This window comes from Ahaetulla prasina, chromosome 7, assembly GCF_028640845.1.
Source record: "Ahaetulla prasina isolate Xishuangbanna chromosome 7, ASM2864084v1, whole genome shotgun sequence".
Taxonomy (NCBI): domain Eukaryota; kingdom Metazoa; phylum Chordata; class Lepidosauria; order Squamata; family Colubridae; genus Ahaetulla; species Ahaetulla prasina.
Window position 1 is genome coordinate 68863464 of NC_080545.1, and position 20590 is coordinate 68884053.

General features: G+C 39.1%; 1 protein-coding gene across 2 annotated transcripts; it reads left to right on the forward strand.

The window, feature by feature from the left end:
• The first annotated feature begins 566 nt into the window (after positions 1–566).
• LOC131201744 (arf-GAP with dual PH domain-containing protein 1-like) lies at positions 567–20583 on the forward strand. Of its 2 annotated transcripts, XM_058189909.1 has the most exons (11): positions 567–900; positions 2345–2475; positions 5901–5992; positions 6095–6177; positions 9348–9460; positions 9736–9882; positions 10745–10828; positions 11075–11137; positions 13424–13495; positions 16996–17227; positions 19100–19636. In XM_058189909.1, exons 1-11 carry the CDS (start codon positions 810–812, stop codon positions 19126–19128), a joined length of 1137 nt encoding a protein of 378 aa, XP_058045892.1. In that variant the 5' UTR covers positions 567–809; the 3' UTR covers positions 19129–19636. The 2 variants fall into 2 exon arrangements, with proteins under 2 accessions (XP_058045892.1, XP_058045893.1); XM_058189910.1 differs by lacking the exon at positions 2345–2475 and having other exon boundaries at positions 19100–20583.
• The last annotated feature ends 7 nt before the right edge of the window (positions 20584–20590 follow it).

The following is a 20590-nucleotide window of genomic DNA, read 5'->3' on the forward strand; positions in this document are numbered from 1 at the left end:
CTAGTTCTGATAGCCCCTACTGGATAGACTCAAGGCATTGAATTGGTCATTTTGCTTTTTTTTCAAGTCTTCAATAAGGCTACCAGTTCTGGACGGCAAAAATCCAGACTGTCTCTAGATAACAGCAAAATTAGAATTTTGTGTATTTGATTGCTGCCGCTTTTAGTGCTCATCAGGATTTTTGTAGCACTTTTATGGAGACTTTATTTTATGGAAGGAGTAGGCAAAGTGGAATTGGAGGCTCTTTTAAGGGGATCTGTTTGTCGTGTAGAAAAATTCAGAACAACTTGAATGTGTTTGATTCATCTTGAAGTTCACTTATCCCCTTTTTTTTAAATCTCCAAATACAATTCATGCCAATAGGTGACTGATTACAAGTACTCTGAACTTATCAAACTGGTGGGGAAGTTACACACAGTATTGTTAATCACAGAGCAGTCTGCAAAGTGCTTAAACTTATGAGCTTGTCCTTTAGTCCCTTCTGAGATGGAAAATCCGGTTTCTGTGGTTAATAGCTGTACTTCCCTTTAGGTTTACACCCACAGGGTTGGTCTTCTGAACTACAGCATTCTCCTGTCATTTTAGCCTACCGAACACCCTTCACCCTGAACTTGGTTTGGATTACAAAATCAGTCTATCATTCAAGTTGCAGTGCAGGGAATTTGACTGTTGTTTTCCTGTCACTCTTCCCTTGCAAAAAAAGAAAAAAAAAAGAAAGGAAAACCTACCTCTCTACATAAGTCCGGTCTCCTATACATGTGGAGGAGAGAGAGAAAAGGCCCTGGAGGGTTAAAAAGCAACTGAGAAAAATGGCTGCAGAAGATGAGAAGAATACAAACCTCCTCCAGGAAGTTTGGAAGAGAAAAGAAAATGCCATGTGTGCAGATTGCGGGCAACCTGGTAAATAAAGGGGAAAATGGTGGTGGTAGGAGAAATGAATAACTAGCAAAGATAGCTCTTGAAAAAAGCAACTGCAGTAACTTGGAAGAAATTCAGCTGGAGGAATTATGCCTGGCATTTAGGACAAGGAAGGGATAGTTAATATTATATGATTTCTTAAATATGTCATGGAATGCTATGTATGCTATATATTGTATGTTAAATATTTTGTTCTAAAGATTAAGAATTCTGTAACTCTGCAGACAATAGTAGCCATTTAACTCCAGAACATGCTTACTGTTGCCTCTGTGACTTTCTATTCAGAGATGGAAATCTATAGTCAATCCAGACGTTGTTGAACTACGATTCCAAATGGCTGTCATGATTGGCCATGCTTCTGACGGGTGGTGGGATTTGAAGTTCAGCATCTGGGAGTAGGTAGGAAGAAAGATTGCTTCCACCACCAAAGAATAAGTGTGAATTCCTTGGAAGATAGAAATGAAGAATTGTAGCACTACTGTGTGGAGATTGTGGAAGGACCAGGAAAGCGTGAACTCGCTGGACTTTATTTAAGAGAAGGACTATAATCCAGGTAGAGACAAATATGTGAAAGTATCCAGTTTTTTGAGGTATTGGAGAAAAAGATTAGTTTCTCAGGAAATGGATGTAATAAAAAAACCCTTAAGCATTGATTGGGGAGGGGGTGCATCCTGCAGATGGCATGTACATTTGAGGTTTAACAAACGACTTGGGTTGCAGGGCTGGGTGGACTTTTGACTTAGAACTGATGCAGGCCACTGAGAAGCACACATAATAAAACAATAGAATATTATCTAATAAAATCTTTTGCATAAGGTGTTCTTTGGCCTTTGATATTAAAAACAGAAACAGCAGCACGCACCTTTTTAATCTTGTTTGCATTGTTTACAGTCTGGGTAATCTAGAAAGAACAGACATGTAACAGATCATGCCTTTGATAGGACATGGAGTTTCCCAATTCTCTGATATTACCATATTTTTGCCAGGCCCTTACGGGAGTTCCCACAAAATGCAGCAAGTTGATCTGAGATTTTGATTTATTTTAAAAATATTTGCAGAGGCTTGCCTCCTAAGGAAAAAAAATTGGTTTAGGGGATTTATATTTTTATTTTGGATGGCACCGACTCCACCCTTAAAACTACCCCAAAATTGAACAAAAAAGGACTTTAAAAAAATCTGCCCTACTCATTTCATGACATCACAGTATTGCGTGGCATATACACTCCCAAGCAGGACTCTGCAACAGGCCCCAAGGAGGGTCCATGTCACTGATAAATAACCTTGAGACATTAGGTTGCCATTTATGAAGCAGCAGCAGCAACGATAATTAACTGATGGTTATTTGGACTTCGGCTCCCTTCAATTTATTGTGCTAAACCTCACAACAGTCAGTCCATAGCCATTTATGTTGTTTGATTCTGTTCAGATCCTTGCTGGGTCTCCTGTACTTTGGGTACTTTCATCTGCTGTGAGTGCTCAGAAATACACTACAAGATCCCTAACATAAGTGAAATTAAATCAATAAAGAAGAATTGCTGGAAAGAAAGCCAGATACAGGTGAGTACTATCCTGAGAAGTTTCTTGGCCTGGTATTTGTTTTGGTCATGTAACCATAACATAACATAACATAACATCAGAGTTGGAAGGGACCTTGGAGGCCTTCTAGTCCAACCCCCTGCCCAGGCAGGAAACCCTATACCATCTCAGTCAGATGGTTATCCAACATTTTCTTAAAAATTTCCAGTGTTGGAGCATTCACAACTTCTGAAGGCAAGTCGTTCCACTTATTAATTGTTCTAACTGTCAGGAAATTTCTCCTTAGTTCTAAGTTGCTTCTTTCTTTGACCAGTTTCCACCCATTGCTTCTTGTTCTACCCTCAGGTGCTTTGGTGAACAGCCTGACTCCCTCTTCTTTGTGGCAGCCCTAAGATATTGGAACACAGCTATCATGTCTCCCTAGTCCTTCTTTTGTTAAACTAGACATACCCAGTTCCTGCAACCGTTCTTCATATGTTTTATCCTCCAGTCCCTAATCATCTTTGTTGCTCTTCTCTGCACTCTTTCTAGAGTCTCAACATCTTTTTACATCGTGGCACCAAAACTGGATGCAATATTCCAAGTGTGGCCTTACCAAGGCATTATAAAGTGGTACTAACACTTCACGTGATCTTGATTCTATCCTCTGTTTATGCAGCCCAGAACTGTGTTGGCTTTTTAACAGCTGCTGCACACTGCTGGCTCATATCTAAATGGTTATCCACTAGGACTCCAAGATCCCTCTCACAGGTACTACTATTGAGCAAGGTACCACATATACGGTACTGGTGCATTTTGTTTTTTGGCCTAAATGTAGAACCTTACTTTTTTCACTGTTGAATTTCATTTTGTTAGATAGCGCCCAATGTTCAAGTCTGTCAAGATCTTTCTGTAACTTGAGCCTATCTTCTGGAGTGTTGGCTATTCCTGCCAGCTTGGTGTCATCTGCAAATTTGATGAGTTCCCCATCTATCCCCTCGTCCAAGTCATTGATGAAGATGTTGAAGAGTACTGGGCCTAAAACAGAGCCTTGGGGTACTCCACTGCATACTTCCCTCCATGTGGATGTAGTTCCGTTGAGGACTACACGTTGAGTGCGGTTGGTCAGCCAATTACAAATCCATCTGGTGGTGGTGCTGTCTAACCCACATTTTTCTACTTTATCTAGTAGTAGGTTATGGTCTACTTTATCAAATGCTTTACTGAAGTCCAAGTAAATTATATCGACAGCATTCCTCTGGTCTACTAATTTTGTCATTTTGTCAAAGAATGCGATAAGATTAGTCTGGCATGATCTGTTTTTGACAAACCCATGTTGGCTTTTGGTTATTACTTTGTTTGCTTCTAGGTGTTCGGTGATTCGTTGCTTGATTATCTTTTCCAGAATCTTCCCCGGTATTGAGGTCAGACTGATAGGTCTGTAGTTTCCTGGATCTGTTTTTTTCCCTTTTTTGAAGATGGGAACTACATCAGCTCTTTTCCAGTCCTCTGGCAGCTCCCCTGTGCTCCAGGATCTTTGAAAGATATAGTTCAGTGGTTCTGAGATCACGTCTGCCAGTTCCTTCAGAACCTTGGGGTGTAATCCATCCAGTCCTGGTGATTTAAACTCGTCTAGGGTAGACAGGTGTTCACTTACCATTTTCTTCCTTATTTTAACTTGTGTTTCTAATCTGTTTTTTGTAGTGCTGTTTTTGATAGGTTGGATTGTTTTTCCCTTTGTGTAAAGACAGATGCAAAATATGAGTTAAGTAGATCTGCTTTCTCGCTGTTGTTTGTCATCTTCTTGCCACTTTCTCCCAGCAATGGGCCAATTGTTTCCTTGACTTTTTTCTTGTTTTTAACATGTTGGAAGAAGCTTTTTTTGTTATTTTTTACTTTTGTCGCTAGCCTTTGTTCATTGTGAGCCTTAGCTTTCCTCACTTCATCTTTACAGGCTCGGGCCATCTTTTCTCTCAGATGCATTGAGAGAAGCAGATGGCAAGAGAGGGAAAATTAATTTTTTTTCTTAAATTGCAGCAGCAGGGAAGGAATTATATGCCCTGATTTTAGATAAAGAACAAACTCTATAAATTCCCAGTTCAGCTTTAACTGCAGCATCTGAAGTCCTTTTATCCACAAGTCAGATCCTTCTCAGATGTGTCTGTTTGCTAGGACAATACTATTCCTACAAGATCAGGGATATTGCTTTGCTGGCTGATTTTGGTTTCCTATAGTTAATAGAAAGAGATAGTAATCTGGACAGACTGGCAAGTCAGGCAAGGTTGTTTTCAGAAAATTAACTGACTAACTTGAAAGACTATTGAGGGCCATATGTAATCCTGTTGCTGCAGATCACTTGTGTCTTTGAGCATTGTACTAAGCAAAAGGATGTAGCAGTGTAAGAATTCAGAAAAGGGTTCAAGAAAAACCCCTCTTAATCTCAGATGCTGTTAGGCAGTGGTGAAATCTGAACCGGTTTACTACCGGCTCATTGGCTGCGCGCGCATGCACAATACACACCATGCACCAAATGTGAGGTGTGTACATGCAGTGTACGCCAAAAGGAGGCATGCGGTAAGTAGAACTGCGCGTGGGGATAATCAGCTGTGGCGCGCAATCTTTCTTTTACTTTTAAAAGCATTTTTTTTACAACCTATTCGGTCGAAGGGGTTGTAAAAAATGCTTTTAAAAGTAAAAAAAAAAGGCTCTGACGATTGCGTGACTCAGCTGGGCATGGGCGGGGGGGCCAGGAATTTTTGATAACGGTTCTCCGAACCACCCGCTGCCATCGCTACCGGAGTGGCTGATCCGGTCCGAACTGGGAGCATTTCACCCCTGCTGTTAGGTCTTTGATGTAGGACAGGTCAAGAAACAGGTGCAGCAAAGATTTTAGGAGTCTATTTTATTGTAATAAGGTAGAATAACAGTATCTTGAAAGCCTGTCCATGTTTCTCTCTGTCCCACCTTTTCCTAAACAAAATTAAAGGCACGGTTACTTTGAGCGGTTTTTGTCTTTCCTTTTTTTTGGTGTGTGTGCCTTCTTGATTCCTGGCAACAGCCTGGATGTGTCCTGCAGTTTTCTTGGCAAAGTTTCTTGAAGTGTTTTGCCATTGCCTCCTTCCTAGAACTGAGACAGAGTGACTGTCCCAAGATCACCAAGGCAGGATTAGAATTCACAGTATCGTGGACTCTAGCCTGATGCCTTAACTACTAGGCTAAACTCCGTTCTTTTTCAAGACTGTAATCATTTCTCCAAGCCTCCTCTTTAATGGCTTGCTTCTTCCTTCCAGAAGGTCAGCTCTGCATTCCTTTACAGGCGCTAATTGGCAGAGGGAAAGTTTTCTACAGAATATGAGGATTGAGGATTGTTGGAGCTTTGGTAACTGAGAGATAGAAGTGCTACTAATGAAGATCATTTCTGTGCAAAGGGAGATGACTGCGAGCAATTGCCTTTTCTTGCTTTACAGTTTCTGGCCCAGCACGGGAATGCACTGGCTAAAGCAACGTATGAGGCTCATGTACCTGTTTATTATTACCGCCCATCTTACAGTGACTGTCAGTAAGTGCTGTAACTCTTGACTAGAGAAAATATAGGAGATTGGGTGGCAGGCATTCTTGGACTTCTCTTACCTACTTTATCACTTGTGGTGATGTCTCACAGAGTCCTGAGAGAACAATGGATACGAGCAAAGTATGAACGGAAGGAATTCCTGGAGCCAAAGAAACAAGTTCTTGATTCCAACGGTAACAATTCTATGGTGGAATTTCTATCTTTAGTTATCTTTTATTTGTGCAAAATGTATATGCCTTTTGTCTTAAGCAAATTAAAATTTGGGAAATAATCTTTTCAAACAGCACATTGGAAGCCCTGAGGCAAAGCCCAGTGAGAGCTGCTTAAAAATAATTGGATCCAGATACTTAATTTGATACTGATAGAAATCTATCTCTGAATATATATACCTCTGACCAAATGGAAAATAAGGCTGAGTTGTCGATTTTGCTTTTATACAGACTCCTGAACTATATTAGTATTGTTCACATATATTGCTAAAGTATGTTTTTTTTAACATTGGTTTGTTGGACAAGCCAAACTGTTCTGGATCACAGTCAAGATGAGATAATGGATGCTATCAGGTTCACATAAAATCAGTGGTGAAATGTAAAATTTGTTACTACTGGTTCTGTGGGCGTGGCTTGATAGGGGCGTAATGTGACTAGGTAGGTGTGGCCAACTTTTTTTTTTAACTTTTAAAAGCATTTTTTTACAATCTCTTCAGCCAAAAAGGTTGTAGAAAAAATGCTTTTAAAAGGCTCTGATCCCAGCTGAGCCACGTGATCATCAGAAGCTTTTTTTTTTACTTTTAAAAGCATTTTTTTGGCTGAAGAAAAAATGCTTTTAAAAGTAAAAAAAAATACCTGATGATCACGCGGCTCAGCTGGGCATGGGGGAGGGAGGTATTTTTGCTACCAGTTCTCCGAACCACCCGCCGCCATCACTACAGGATCGGGCAATCCAGTCCGAACTGGGACCATTTCACCCCTGCATAAAATGCTATCTCCAAAGCAAGCAAGCAAATAAATTACAACTTCAACTTATGTGTGAAATGCACCCTTAGGACTAACTTTCAAAACTGACTGTAGGAGCTGTCAGAGAAGACAGGATGCTGCTCTGTGAGCTTACAATATAGCCTGGGTAGCAAGTATCAGCAGGCTGAGAGATTGTAATTCAAGAGAAAGATTAGAATTTGATGGCAAAATATGTGGTTTGAGAAGTTGCCAGTTTCCATTCCTGGTACCTTCTTGTAGCCTGATTAAATTGAAACTTTGGAAATGGCTGTCCATCTATGTCTAAAATACTAGGCCAGGTGGTTCAGTGCTATGACTGATTGCCACTGTACATATAATACCATTGTTTTGTTACTGTTCGAAAGCAAAAAACAGAAAGCAGATAGTACCCAGTTTGGCTTAGTGCCTCTGTAAAAGCTCCTTTGTTTTCAAAAAAAGAGTTTCATACACCTGAAAGGAGAAGGCAATTGCAGAATCCCAGAGATGGTGGTACAGATGTGGTTAAAGCTGTTCCCACATTGCTTTCGGGAAGAATTAATATCAGCTCAGACATCAGTTTATCAGGGTTTGGGTCTGGGTTTGAATAACACATTGCAGAATGTCATTAAGTTTCTCGTTTAACCAAAATGACCCAGAAGGCCAAGTTACTTTCCATGGCAGAAGGCAGATGCTTAACCAAATAGCCACTATCAGGCATACAGTTTGCTCTTCAGACCTCTTTTAACAGGCCCACAGACTGTTCCTAAAATGGTATTGTCAGTGCTACCGGTAATAAACACTTCACTGTTATCCAGCATAGGAAGTGTCATAGTGTGACAGCCTGCAAAAATGTAACAGGAAGAATTCTAGCTCAATATTTGTGGTCTGTGCATGTTAGAAGATGTGAAATTATACATCAGAGGGTTTGAAGACTTTCTCAGTTGTGTATATTTATAGCTTCTTTGAAGTCAGAAGACATATACACATACACATATTCATGCATACACACATATATACATACACACACACACATACATATATATCTCCTAATGAACAAAAGGATGTTCCATCTCAAGTATTACCACTTGTGGAGGCTCCTAAATAACTATAACTAAGGAATAGGAAGGAGTCGAGTTTAGCATGGAGAAATAGAGGATTTGGCCTTGTTGAAGTTGAATCAGTTTTGTCCCTGAATCAAAAGATGAAGTAGCCTGATGAGAAAGAGTTCTAGGTACACAACCATTTAGAATTACCGTATCTGGACTACCAAAAATTAAATGGGCAGAATGAAATACTGGTTGCTTGAATTTTTGTAGCTGAAATATGTTAGGCCTAGTTATAGTTCCTATGAGCTTGGGCAATATGGCCTCTAATTGGAAATTATAGGATTATAAGAAGTTATAGGAATATATAGAGCCACAGGGGCGCAGAGGTTAGAATGCAGTACTGCAGCCTACTTCTGCTGATCACCAGCTGCCAGCAGTTTGGCAGATCAAATCTCACCAGGCTCAAGATTGACTCAGCCTTCCAACCTTCCAAGATCGATAAAATGAGGACTCAGATTGTGGGGGAATATGCTCTGTAAACCGCTTAGAGAGGGCTGTAAAACATTGTGAAGCGGTATATAAGTCCAAGTATTATTGATATTGCTATTATAACTCAAAATGTCTGGAAGTACCAAGCAGGGAAAGTTTAGGCCAATTGGGTGATTTTGACTTGATATCACCCTTCTGCCAATGTATATACAGGCAATAACATTTGCAGTAATGAATTTAGCCTTAATGTGGTTCCTTTGAATGTGGTTAAGCATATTGTCAGAAGCCAGTTGTAGTTTATAACCTAGGCTTTAGGATTTAATCTGATATTGATAATTTGATATACAGGTAGTTCTCAATAACCAGTTGATAGACCCCAGAAAAGGTATTTACAACCTGGATTTGAAGTTCCAATGTTTGGAACTTCAAATGTTTGTTTCTTGGTCATGTGATCACATTTTGAGTACTTGGCAACCAGCCTGCATTTATGGCTGTTTGAAGCCATAAATTTGAATATGACTGCAATACACATTTTTTTTGCTGGAAACCAGTTTTTAATTTTGGTTGCTGGCAAAAAGCAGCCATTGGGTATAATGGCCTTGCTTCACAACCGCTGTTTTGCTTAACAGGTACTCAAAAAAAAAAAGTTGTAAAATTGGATTGGTCATGTGAAGGCTCGCTTAATGATAAGAAGAATTTAGGAATGTAATTCTGGGCTTAATTATAGCCATAAGTTAAAGCTATAATGTTCGACACAGCCATTGTGGGTCATAATATATGAGAATTAAAAAGATTTAACACAGCCAACACTACAGCTTGCATTTCTTCTCCTAGGCCTGAAGGAAGGGATCCTGTGGAAACGAGGCCGTGATAATGAACTATATCAGCCACGCAGATTTCTTCTGTCTGAGAAAGAGAGATGTCTGAGATATTTCGTCAAACAGGATGTGCGTAACAACCAGCTTTTAAGTGATTCTTATACACAGAGTAGAGTCTTATTTAGGGTCAGAAAATCATTTGATTCTCTAGATGTCTCCACAGTTCCTTTTCTTTCTCACTATCAACTCAGCTTTCTGCAGGAACTAATTTTTTAAAGATTCACTGGGGACAAAAGGACCTTTCCTTTTTTTAAATGGGTGAGGGCAGAGGTGGAACTTTGTAACACCATATATGTTTATCCGTTAATAGTGTACAAATAATAGCAAAACCACTTTCTTCTCAGGCAAAAGAACCCAAAATAGAAGTTAAAATTGACACTGTCAATGCCATGTTCCAGACAGAAAAGATGAGGCATTCCAATGGCTTGCAGATCACTTATCTTAAACATAACAAGACTCGCAACATCTTTGTTTATCATGAAGATGGGAAGGTATGAGGATCTGGTGTATATGTTTATTGCACAGCTATAGGAAATTATGGAAACAGTCTGAAATGTTGCTGCAATCTTAAAACGGTACATTTAAGACCCTCACTAGAGCAGGACCACATCATTCCTACTTCTTGGGATTTTTTTTCCTGTCTTCAATTCTTCCCTAGAAAAGACCTACTTGCAATGCAAGAACTCTCTATTCGTCATGACCTTTTTTATTGCCAGTAAATACGTGCATAATTGGACTCCTTATAAAGAAAGTCTCTTTAGATGAATCTTCTGCAAGCTTCTCCAGAGCATAGTTAAAATTCTTGCAGAGTTCTATACCTAATATATTTAAAGAGTGTTTTTTCTTTTTTTCTTTTAATTCTTCTTTCAAAGCCTTTTCTTTGTGCCCATAATTAATTTAAGAAAAAGGAAGTACAGTTTGGTGCATATGTATTACAATAAATCTGTATTCTAATGTATTCTATGAATTCCCTCTGGAAGTTTCTATGGAGATTCTCAGTCATCCAGGTCATGGTTGTCCCAAAGATGTTTTTTCAAGAGCAACTGGACTTTCTGGTTTTTCTTTGAAGACATTTCGCTTCTCATCCAAGAAGCTTGTTCAGCTCTGACTGGATGGAGAGCTGAAGAAGCTTCTTGGATGAAAAGTGAATTGTTTTCAAAGAAAACATCTTCAAAGGAAAACCAGAAAGTCCAGTTGCCTCTTGAAAACAGCACCTTTGGGACCCTCTGGAATTTCTTTATACCAATCAAATAAATTCCATAGAAGTAAACTGAGAATTGTTTTTGAGTAGATCACCTTAAGATCAAGTTGCCAGGCGTATTATAATATTTATTGTGCTTTTTCTCTTCCTAGGAAATTGTGGACTGGTTCAATACAATCCGTGCTGTAAAATTCCACCACCTTAAAGTTGCTTTTCCTGGAGCTAGTGATCAGGAGGTAAGAATCTTGCAGAACTGGATAGCTTATTAACTAAACTATATTACAGATGACATGATTTCCAATCTAAATATTTTCAGATTTTTGGCTAAGCTCTGTGAAATGGGATAATCATGTGCCTCTGGACTCATGCATGTTTTCTTTCTGTCCAGCATGAACAGCTGGATAAAATAACAATTCATCTTTAATTGTTCAAAGTAGCTAAGGCATTTTCACAGATAATCCTCAAATTTTTTTTTCCTGCAGCTAAAAACCCGATTGACAAGGAATTTCCTAAGAGAAGGTTATATGGAAAAAACTGGACCCAAGGTACAAACTACTTATTGCTACTTATTTATTTTTATTTTATTTATTTATTTTGTCATAACAATATATGTAGGTATCATACAAAAAGATTATATAATATATAAACATTTATTCCTTTGTTGTTTTTTTGTTACCATTTACCCAAAAGAAGCTCCTACAGAAGGGAATATCTGTAGCTCAGGATTAAAATCTGAAGTCCTTGATGTGTCTGATCTTGGTTATTTGCTTGCAGACATTTCATTACTCAACTAGATAATATCATCAGTACTAGTGAATATGAGATTTGCTTCCTGCTTATTTATTATTATTTATTATTATTATTTACATTTATACCCCGCCCTTCTCCGAAGACTCAGGGCGGCTTACAGTGTATAAGGCAATAGTCTCATTCTATTTGTATATATTTACAAAGTCAACTTATTGCCCCCCCAACAATCTGGGTCCTCATTTTACCTACCTTATAAAGGATGGAAGGCTGAGTCAACCTTGGGCCGGGCTCGAACCTGCAGTAATTGCAGGCTGCTGTGTTCTAATAACAGGCTTCTTACCAGCCTGAGCTAACCACGGTCCTTTATAGTAGCTTGCCCTGCCAATATTGAGGTGTGTGTAGTTTTGCCCTTGGTAGTTCCTTGATTAAGGTATTGTTTTCTTGTCTAGGGTTAATCCCTGTTTATCTGAGTATTGGTTGCTGGAGAGGATGTGTTCTAGTCTTTTTGTTTCCTTCTTTTCTTTTTATTGTTTCTTTTGAATGGTGTATAAATGTGGCTTATTTCTATGTGTCTGTTACTGGCTGAAAGTTTGTTGATATATGAAAAGAAAGGGACCATGAAAGACAAGAGTGTTTAATGATGCGCATTTCCAGATTTTTATAAAATTGACTATTTTTTTCACTCCAGAAAGTGTGATGTTTTTGAAGTGAAAAGCTGCACATTATCTTTGAGCAGGATGATGATGATGATGATGATTTTATACCATCAAGTTGTTGTCAACTCTTAATAACTATATAATTAGATTTTTTCCTTCATGATCTGACCCCAACCTGGACCTTCAGCTCTTCCAATGGTGCATTTATTGCTACTGTAACTGAATCTATCCATTTTGCTGCTGGTCATCCTCTTCTTTCTACTTTTCTCAGCATATGTACCTTCTGCAGAGCATTACATCTTTGCATAGGTGTCCAAGTAGGATAATTTGAGCTTCACCTTTTCTTCCACGAATGAGAACTCTTGAGTTGATTTGTTCAATAAATCATTTGTTTGTTTGCTGGTCAGCCAAGAAGTATTGAAAATATTCTCTGGGGTCTTCTCCAACATCCAAATTCAAAAGTATTACAAGACCCAGACTCCAAAAATGTCTGGTCCAGGACTAAAAATGAATTTGATTTATTAACTAAATTCAACTTCCTGTGTTGACATAATACACACTAAGCCATACACCATGGTAAATTTAAATCACAAAGTCCATTCTGGTTTAGTATTATATGTGAAACTTTTATTGTAATGTACTTGGAAAGATTGACTGGCAAGTGTAATAAACAGCAACAAAGGAGTAAACTTAAGATATCCACTCTAGAAATTGACTTTAGCAGAATACCTTATGCCACCAGACTTGAAATTTTGGGCTTAGATAACTTAGAACTAGGCCGACTTTGGTCTGACCTAAGTGTAGTACATAAAATTATCTGCCACAATGTCCTACTTGTCAATGACTACTTCAGTTTCAACCACAACAAAACACGAGCAAACAATAGATACAAACTCAAGGTAAACCGCTTCAAACTTGATTGCAGAAAATATGACTTCAGCAACAGAGTTGTCAATGCCTGGAATGCACTACCTGACTCTGTGGTTTCTTCCCAAAACCCCCAAAACGTTAACCTTAAACTGTCTACTGTTGACCTCACCCAGTGGTGGGATTCAAATAATTTAACAACCGGTTCTCTGCCCTAATGATTTCTTCCAACAACCAGTTCATCAAACTGCTCAGAAAGTTAACAACCGGTTCTCCTGAAGTGGTGCGAACTGGCTGAATCCCACCACTGACCTCACCCCTTCCTAAGAGATCTGTAAGGGGCATGCATAAGCATACCAAAGTGCCTACTGTCCCGTTCTTATGTTCCTTTTTACTCATATTCTTTTCATGTATTCAAATCATGTTTATACTTTTATCTGTTATCTTATCTATGCTTGACAAATAAATAAATGAAATGAAATGAAATAATGCTGCTTCCAAGGAATGACCAGGTGAGGGCTCTCTCCTCTTATAAATGTCTGTGGTTGGTTTTCACAGCAGAAGGAATGTTTCAAGAAGCGCTGGTTCAGTTTAGATCACCGAAGGCTGATGTACTTCAAAGATCCTTTGGTAAGCCAGTAATTGATTTTGCCTTTCCTCTCATCTTCCTGATTTACTCAGGTATTTAAATATATATTAGCAAGGGTGAAATCCAGCAAGTTCTGACAGGCTCTGAAGATCCAGTAGCTGAAATTTTTAGTTTTGAAAATTGGTAGTGGAAATTTTGAGTAGTTCAGAGAACTGGCTGGCCCCAGAGTAGAGTGGGAATGGGGATTTTGCAGTATCCTTTCCCTGGAGTGGGATGGAAATGGAGATTTTGCAGTATCCTTCCCCTGAAGTGGGGTGGGAATGGAGATTTTTTTTTTAAATTTACATTTATATCCCGCCCTTCTCTGAAGACTCAGGGCGGCTTACAGTGTGTAAGGCAATAGTCTCATTCTATTTGTATATTTACAAAGTCAACTTATTGCTCCCCCAACAATCTGGGTCTTCATTTTACCTACCTTATAAAGGATGGAAGGCTGAGTCAACCTTGGGCCTGGTGGGATTCGAGCCTGCAGTAATTGCAGGTTGCTGTGTTTTAATAACAGGCTATCTTACAGCCTGAGCCATACTTTTGCAGTATCCTTCCCCTGTCACGCCCACCAAGCCACACCCACAGGACCGATAGTAAAAAAATTTGGATTTCACCACTGTAGAGAAGAGTCAATGGAACCTCCTGGGCGTGAAAAGTGTTTGTGGTGCCTGTCTCCTACTCCTTCCCTCCTCCCCCGACTCCTTTACACCACCACTGGGACACTTTTTGTCCAGACGGAGACCTGATGGAGACTGGACACTTCATCTGTGTGCAAATGGGGCCTTTAAAATGGAGGAATTTGCTCCCTTTTAAAACATCCCATACACGGTTATGAGGTCTTTGAAAACAGAGGGATTTGCTCTGGGGTGAAATGCTCCCAGTTCGGACCAGATCGTCTGATCTGGTAGTGATGGAGGCAGGTAGTTTGGAGAACCAGTAGCAAAAATCCCTGCCCTCCCCCCAATGCCCAGCTGAGCCGTGAGATCATCAGAGGGTTTTTTTTTAACTTTTAAAAGCATTTTTTTCTTCAGCCTAGCCAAACCAAAAAACGGGGTGGGGGAGTCCGTTTTTCCTTCCAACAGGCTTCCCTGAAGCTTCCCTTATGCCTGCTGGGAGGAAAAATGGACTCCGCCCACATTTTTTGGTTTGGCTATCAGGGAAGCCTGCTGGGAGGAAAAATGGTGTGTGTGTGTGAGGGGTTCATTTCTGAGAGAGAGAGAGGGAGGGAGAGAGAGAGAGGGAAAGAAAGGAGGCAGGGAAGGAAGGAAGGAAGGAAGAGAGGAAGGAAGGAGTACAAAGCTGGTACTAGACACAGCTTCAGAGGATAATCCAGGGCTGGAAGGGACCTGGAGGTCATCTAGTCCAACCTTGCTCCAGCAGGACATTGCTAGTGAGTTTCTGTCTTTTGATCCTCCAGTCATATAGCCATGCCCATCCAGTCACATGACTTCCACCAAGCCACGCCCACAGAACCGGTAGCAAAAAAAATTAGATTTCACCCCTGTATATTAAGCCAGCAGAAACATGGCTGTTTTATTGCTTGAAATAATTGGGTTATTAGTTTTTTAACTCAATCCTATAGCTACCCAAAAACATCTATAATAATTTCATATTTTTTCCATTTGATATTTTCCATATTAAACCTCTATTAAAAGCAGACCAGACTGTTTCTCCTTTGATTGGTTGCGTACTCTAAATTAGAGAGAAGAATTATCTCCTCAGTTTGTAAAGTTGGAGCAGCCTTTCCCAATTCAATGCCTTCAAGATGTGTTTGAATTGCATCTCCCTGAATTTCCTACCAGGATATTGAAGTTCATTCATTTTTTTATTTTTATATGTTCCTTATATATTCCATTATTAGTCCCAAAGATTGAGGAGAGCTTGTCAAGAACCCAACTTTGACATTTCCAATTCCCATTCTTTTAACAATCAAGGAAGATTGTGATTGTGATATTGCTGGGATCCTGAGGGTTTAGAAATAGCTCAGGAGTTTGAAATGTCCTTCCCACCCAGGGCTAAGAAATTTCCATCTTTAATCCCTCAATGTAACATGTAATCTTCAAAGCAAGTCTATAATAGAAAAAGAAAAGAAAAATATAAATACTATACATGTATATTTAAAACAAATTTATAGGGCATGTCAAATTTTTCACCTTTCAATTTCCAAACATTGGGGTGCTCAAAAGTTGTGACATGCCTTGTGGATTGTAAAGGTATTTTGGTTACTTTAATATAATTTAGATGTGCTTGGTAAATAACAACATAAATATCATAACATTTTAACATTTCGTTTACTTCATTTTGGGCACCAAAGAACAAAAATTAAAAACAACCCAAGGAAGTAAAATACACGTGTTACTATTACCAGTACAGTGAGATGTAAAAGTGACTCAGTTTTTAAATAACAATTTAAACTTTGCGCCAAAGGAATCATATTGGTCAATCTTTTCATTAGTTCATCAGAGAGCCATTTCAAAGACTAAAAATGAACAAATTTCTTCAGTCCAGGATTTTAGATCCAGATTAATAGTTTCTTTTCTGATACATCCAAAGCTTTTAAAAAATCAATGCATTATTTTATTGCCTTTAAAATAATGACAAAAAGGAAAACACAACATAAAAATAAAAATATATACATTGTCAAAGAAAAAAGTACACATTGTAAAATAAGATAGGTTTGAAAAAAGGTGACAGTTATATAAATATACTAGAAACTGGATTAGAATTTTATTTTAAATTTAGTTTTTAATGGGGTTTTTATTATTTTAATTATAATTTTAAATCTGGCCTAATGTAATAAGTTTTTTAATAGTGTTTTATCTTGTATTTATTCTTGTGTTTTTATCAGGCTGTAAACCGCCCTGAGTCCTTCGGGAGATAGGGCGGTATAAAAATTTGATTAAATAAATAAATAAATAAATAAATAAATAAATAAACAAACATATATGTACTTGAATGATTGCATTAGATAGCTTTATATAAAATTGTAACTGTTCACTGCTAAAATAATATATCATGGCCTAGCTACACCCCAAGCTTGAGAGTTCAAAATTGTTTAAAAAATCAATAAACTCTAATTTTTTGGTTTATAGTTTAGCTTTACATTAATATATTTAAATCGTATTTATCTTTTCCAAATTATATTAACAATAATATAATGGTCTTAACATGGAAGCAATTCATCAAAAGTTTCTTATTTGTGTTTAATTGACCTCTCCATGAATGTTTAAGGAGGGCTGTGGTTCAATCTTTTTTAACTACAAAAATGTATGAAGAAATGGTTCTGCTATTGTTTCAGTTCTTCCAGCTGCTGCTTCTCTTCCTGAGGTTAGAGTGTTGTAGCTAAAGTATTGGCACATTTCTCCCTTCTCAGTGGTGTCCTAGGAGAACAACCAGAGTACCTTGAAATTATTTTGTTATAAGTTATAGCTATTGTCTAGAGTCCCAAAATGACTTTAAGGCAGATGTATTTTATTTTTCTTATCCCATGCAGGATGCTTTTGCTAAAGGTGAGGTTTTCCTTGGCAATGGGGAGCAAGGATATAATGTCATAAAAGGATTGCCACATGCCATGCAGGGTAGGTTCACCTGGAAACATGGCATCATTATTGTAACTCCTGACCGCAAGTACATCTTCACCTGTAAAACGGAGAAAGAGCAGGAAGAATGGAAAGCTGTCTTCAGCCATGTGATGGAGCAGCCCATGACACCCCAGGAGTATGCAAGTAAGTTCTAATCACTCTAAGGTGGTTGCTGTTTTTTTGCTTTGTGTTCCTCCCCTCCTGACTTGGTAAATTTTAAAAAATGAATTAAGAAGTAAGGAGTGACAAGCTACATTGAAAACTGTATCTTTGTCCGTGTGTGTGTCCAGATGCCTTTTAAGTTAAGGTTGACGTCTGTTGACAGCGTTGACAAATCCATGCAGTTTTCTTGGCGAGATTTTGGAAGTGCCATTGCCTTCTTCCTAGGATTAAGAGAGTCTGGCCCAAGGTCACCCAGGTAGCTTTTTACTTAAGACAGAACTAGAACTCACAATCTCTCCATTTTTAGCCTGATGCCCTATCTACTACACCAAACTGGCTGTATGGTAAAGTGGCAACCTCTAATAATATTTTAGGGCTCAAATGGATCCTGTAAGCTTAATGGGAGACTACAGCTCAGTGGCTTGTTTGTGAGAATGCCAATGTACCCAGAAAAAGGACCAAGGGAAGCAATGGCAGTAGGGAGAATTAGCATTTTGTCAAACTAAAGTTTTGTAACAGGTTCTGCCCCCTATGGAGGCTATTTTGTGACTATTGCAAGATTGCCCATTATGTGTTCTGAACACTCCAAATATACCTACCAACCAAGGGTGAAATGCTCCTGGTTCGGACCTGATCGCGCGATCTGGTAGCGGTCGTGGCCGCTGGTTCGGCGATCCAGTAGCAATGGCAGAGCACCCACCCAAGTGTCATTACTTCCTGGTTTTAACCAGGAATTAATGTGTTTTTTACCTTCTGCACATGCACAAGTTTTGTGCATGCGCAGAAGGTCTGCGTGCGCATGTGACACACACACATGGTGCATGCACTTCCAAACTGGTATGGAAGGTAAGTAGATTTCACCCCTGCTACCAACCCAGCGTTTCTCAATCTCAGCAACTTTAAAATGTAGGGAATTCAGTTCCCAGAATTTCCTAGCCAGCATGTTGTTTGCGGAATTTTGTGAGTTGAATTTCATGCATCCTAAATAGTTGCTGAGGTTGAGAAACTCTGCACTGACCCATAAGAACAGGAAGGTCATCTAGGTAGATTGGGCAGATATGAGAGTTGAACAAGAGATGTCCTGATCCATATCCAGGATTTTCTCCACCCATATAACACAAGCAGGTCACATTACTTACACTGCTGAAATGATTCTGCTTTCACTAGTCACAAAGCAAGAGGATCTCTAAGGGGAAGATAGATGTTTCCCCTGTCCAGTTGTGTCCAACTTTAAGGGGTGGTGTTCATCTTCATTTCTTAGCCAAGGGAGCTAGCGTTGTCTGAAGAAGCTTCTCCGGTCATGTGACCAGCATGACTGTACGTCGAGGTGCATAGACAGCTGTTGGGTAGTAAAATGCAGCTGAAAGTCTGTAGAGATTCTCAGTCATCCAGGTCATGGTTGTCCCAAAGGTGCTTTTTCAGGAGGCAACTGGGCTTTCTTGTTTTTTTCTTTTGAGGACGTTTCGCTTCTCATCCAAGAAATTTCTTCAGCTCTGACAGGACATTCCGCACTGTCCTGCCAGAACTGAAGAAGCTTCTTGGATGAGAAGTGAAACGTCCTCAAAAGACAAAAATAAGAAAGGCCAGTTGCCTCCTGAAAAGCATTTTGGGAATTTTGGGATAAAATGCAGCTGTTACCTCATGCTGCCACTAGGCCCACAACCCTTCTACCTTGTCTCTTCAGCCAACAGGACTAGAAAAGTAATTTTAAAATAAATTATTTCATATGCTCAGCAATAAAATAAGTGTAATTGTAGAGTTGCAGAATTATCCCCCTCCCCACCTTTGCCTATGGCTATTCATGTTTGCCATAGTGGATTTATAATATAATATATTTTCTTTTCTTTTTTACAGTTGAAGCTAATTTCAGGATCAAACATTAACATCTCTGGGGAAGAGTGAGTCACTGCTAGTTTCTTGGTCTACAGTTTTTGGATAACACAGAAGAAAAGATATTCTGGAGTCAAAGCAGCCTATGCATTCTCTCAGAGCAGAAAGAAGTGTTGAAAGAAATAAAATCCTCTTAGACAGCCCTCTGCCAAAATACTGCTGGACGCCTGGCCCTCAAAATCCTCTGTCATTTTGACCCTGAACTACACTTGGTATAGAAATAAGCAGCACGAAGACTGATGTAAAGCAGCTGATGGATGCTACTGCAGTGCCCTACAATAAATTGAACGTTTTGTTTTGCATTGACCAAAACGTGCATATTCCCACCTTGGTGCTACCACTGCTTGCTGCCGATTGGCCACTATTTGTTCTCCTTGCTTGGTGTTATGATAGAAGCAAAGCAAATTTTGGAACCAGAAGAAGGATCATTAGCCTGGAAAGTAAACTTTGCACACTTGAAAAATGGTTTGGAATTATCTGTCTTTTTTAGGCTTCCATGCAACCCTGAAAAAAGATATGTCTGTTTTAATTGTTCAGTTGTGACTTTTAAAGCAGCTGAATCTTTTTTCCCCCTCAGATACGCACACACAAGAATAGCAGGAAGCTTTACTAAACAGTAGGAAAATGAGATGGAAGATTCATAGCACATTTCTTTCAAAACATTTTCAAAATTTCTGTCCTGGAAGCTATGTCCTAAAAGAAGAGATTGCAGAAACTGGATATGTTTAGCCTTGAAAATGAGGGTGGTATAGGGGTGAAATCCAGCAGGTTCTGGCAGGTTCTGGAGAACCGGTAGCGGAAATTCTGAATAGTTCAGAGAACCAGCAAATATCACCTCTGGCTGGCCCCAGAGGGGGTGGGACTGGAGATTTTGCAGTATCCTTCCCCTGCCACACCCACCAAGCTACACCATGCCCACCAAGCCACGCCCACAGAACCGGTAGTAAAAAAAAATGAATTTCACCACTAGGGTGGTAGATGGGGAATATGAAAACTGCCGATTTCTGAGATTGGTGATGAAATCCTGGCTGAATTAAAGTAGAGGCAGAATCATAGAAATATAAGGCTTGCTGTAATATGAGTTCTTGCATTGATTAGGAGCTGTTTTTAATTGTCTAAAAGCTTCTTTTAAATCTGTGGTTCTCCAAACCACATCACATCTGTCATAGACCACTGCATAAGATGATGAGCATCCTGATTAGATCAAGACAGATATCGGGTATGATTTGACTAAAACAAACATATTTTATTCCAAATATATTTAAAATATCCTAAAATTACAATGCTCCACAAACAATTCCATGTGTCCCATTTTTTAACACTTAAATTTATCAAAAGGGAAATTCTTTTCAGTGCCAGCCAACCTTTTCTGTTATACCAAGGGTCGGCAACCTTAAACACTCAAAGAGCCACAAAGGTCCTAACCTGAAGCCCCCCGTTCAATTCTGGAGCCGA

Excerpts from the sequence above, each read along its gene's own strand:
- LOC131201744 (XM_058189909.1), top strand. The coding sequence starts at position 810 with ATGGCTGCAGAAGATGAGAAGAATACAAACCTCCTCCAGGAAGTTTGG. Across the intron at positions 901-2,344 it reads TGCAGATTGCGGGCAACCTG|ATCCTTGCTGGGTCTCCTGT; the intron begins GTAAATAAAGGG and ends GATTCTGTTCAG. Across the intron at positions 10,829-11,074 it reads CTGGAGCTAGTGATCAGGAG|CTAAAAACCCGATTGACAAG; the intron begins GTAAGAATCTTG and ends TTTTTCCTGCAG.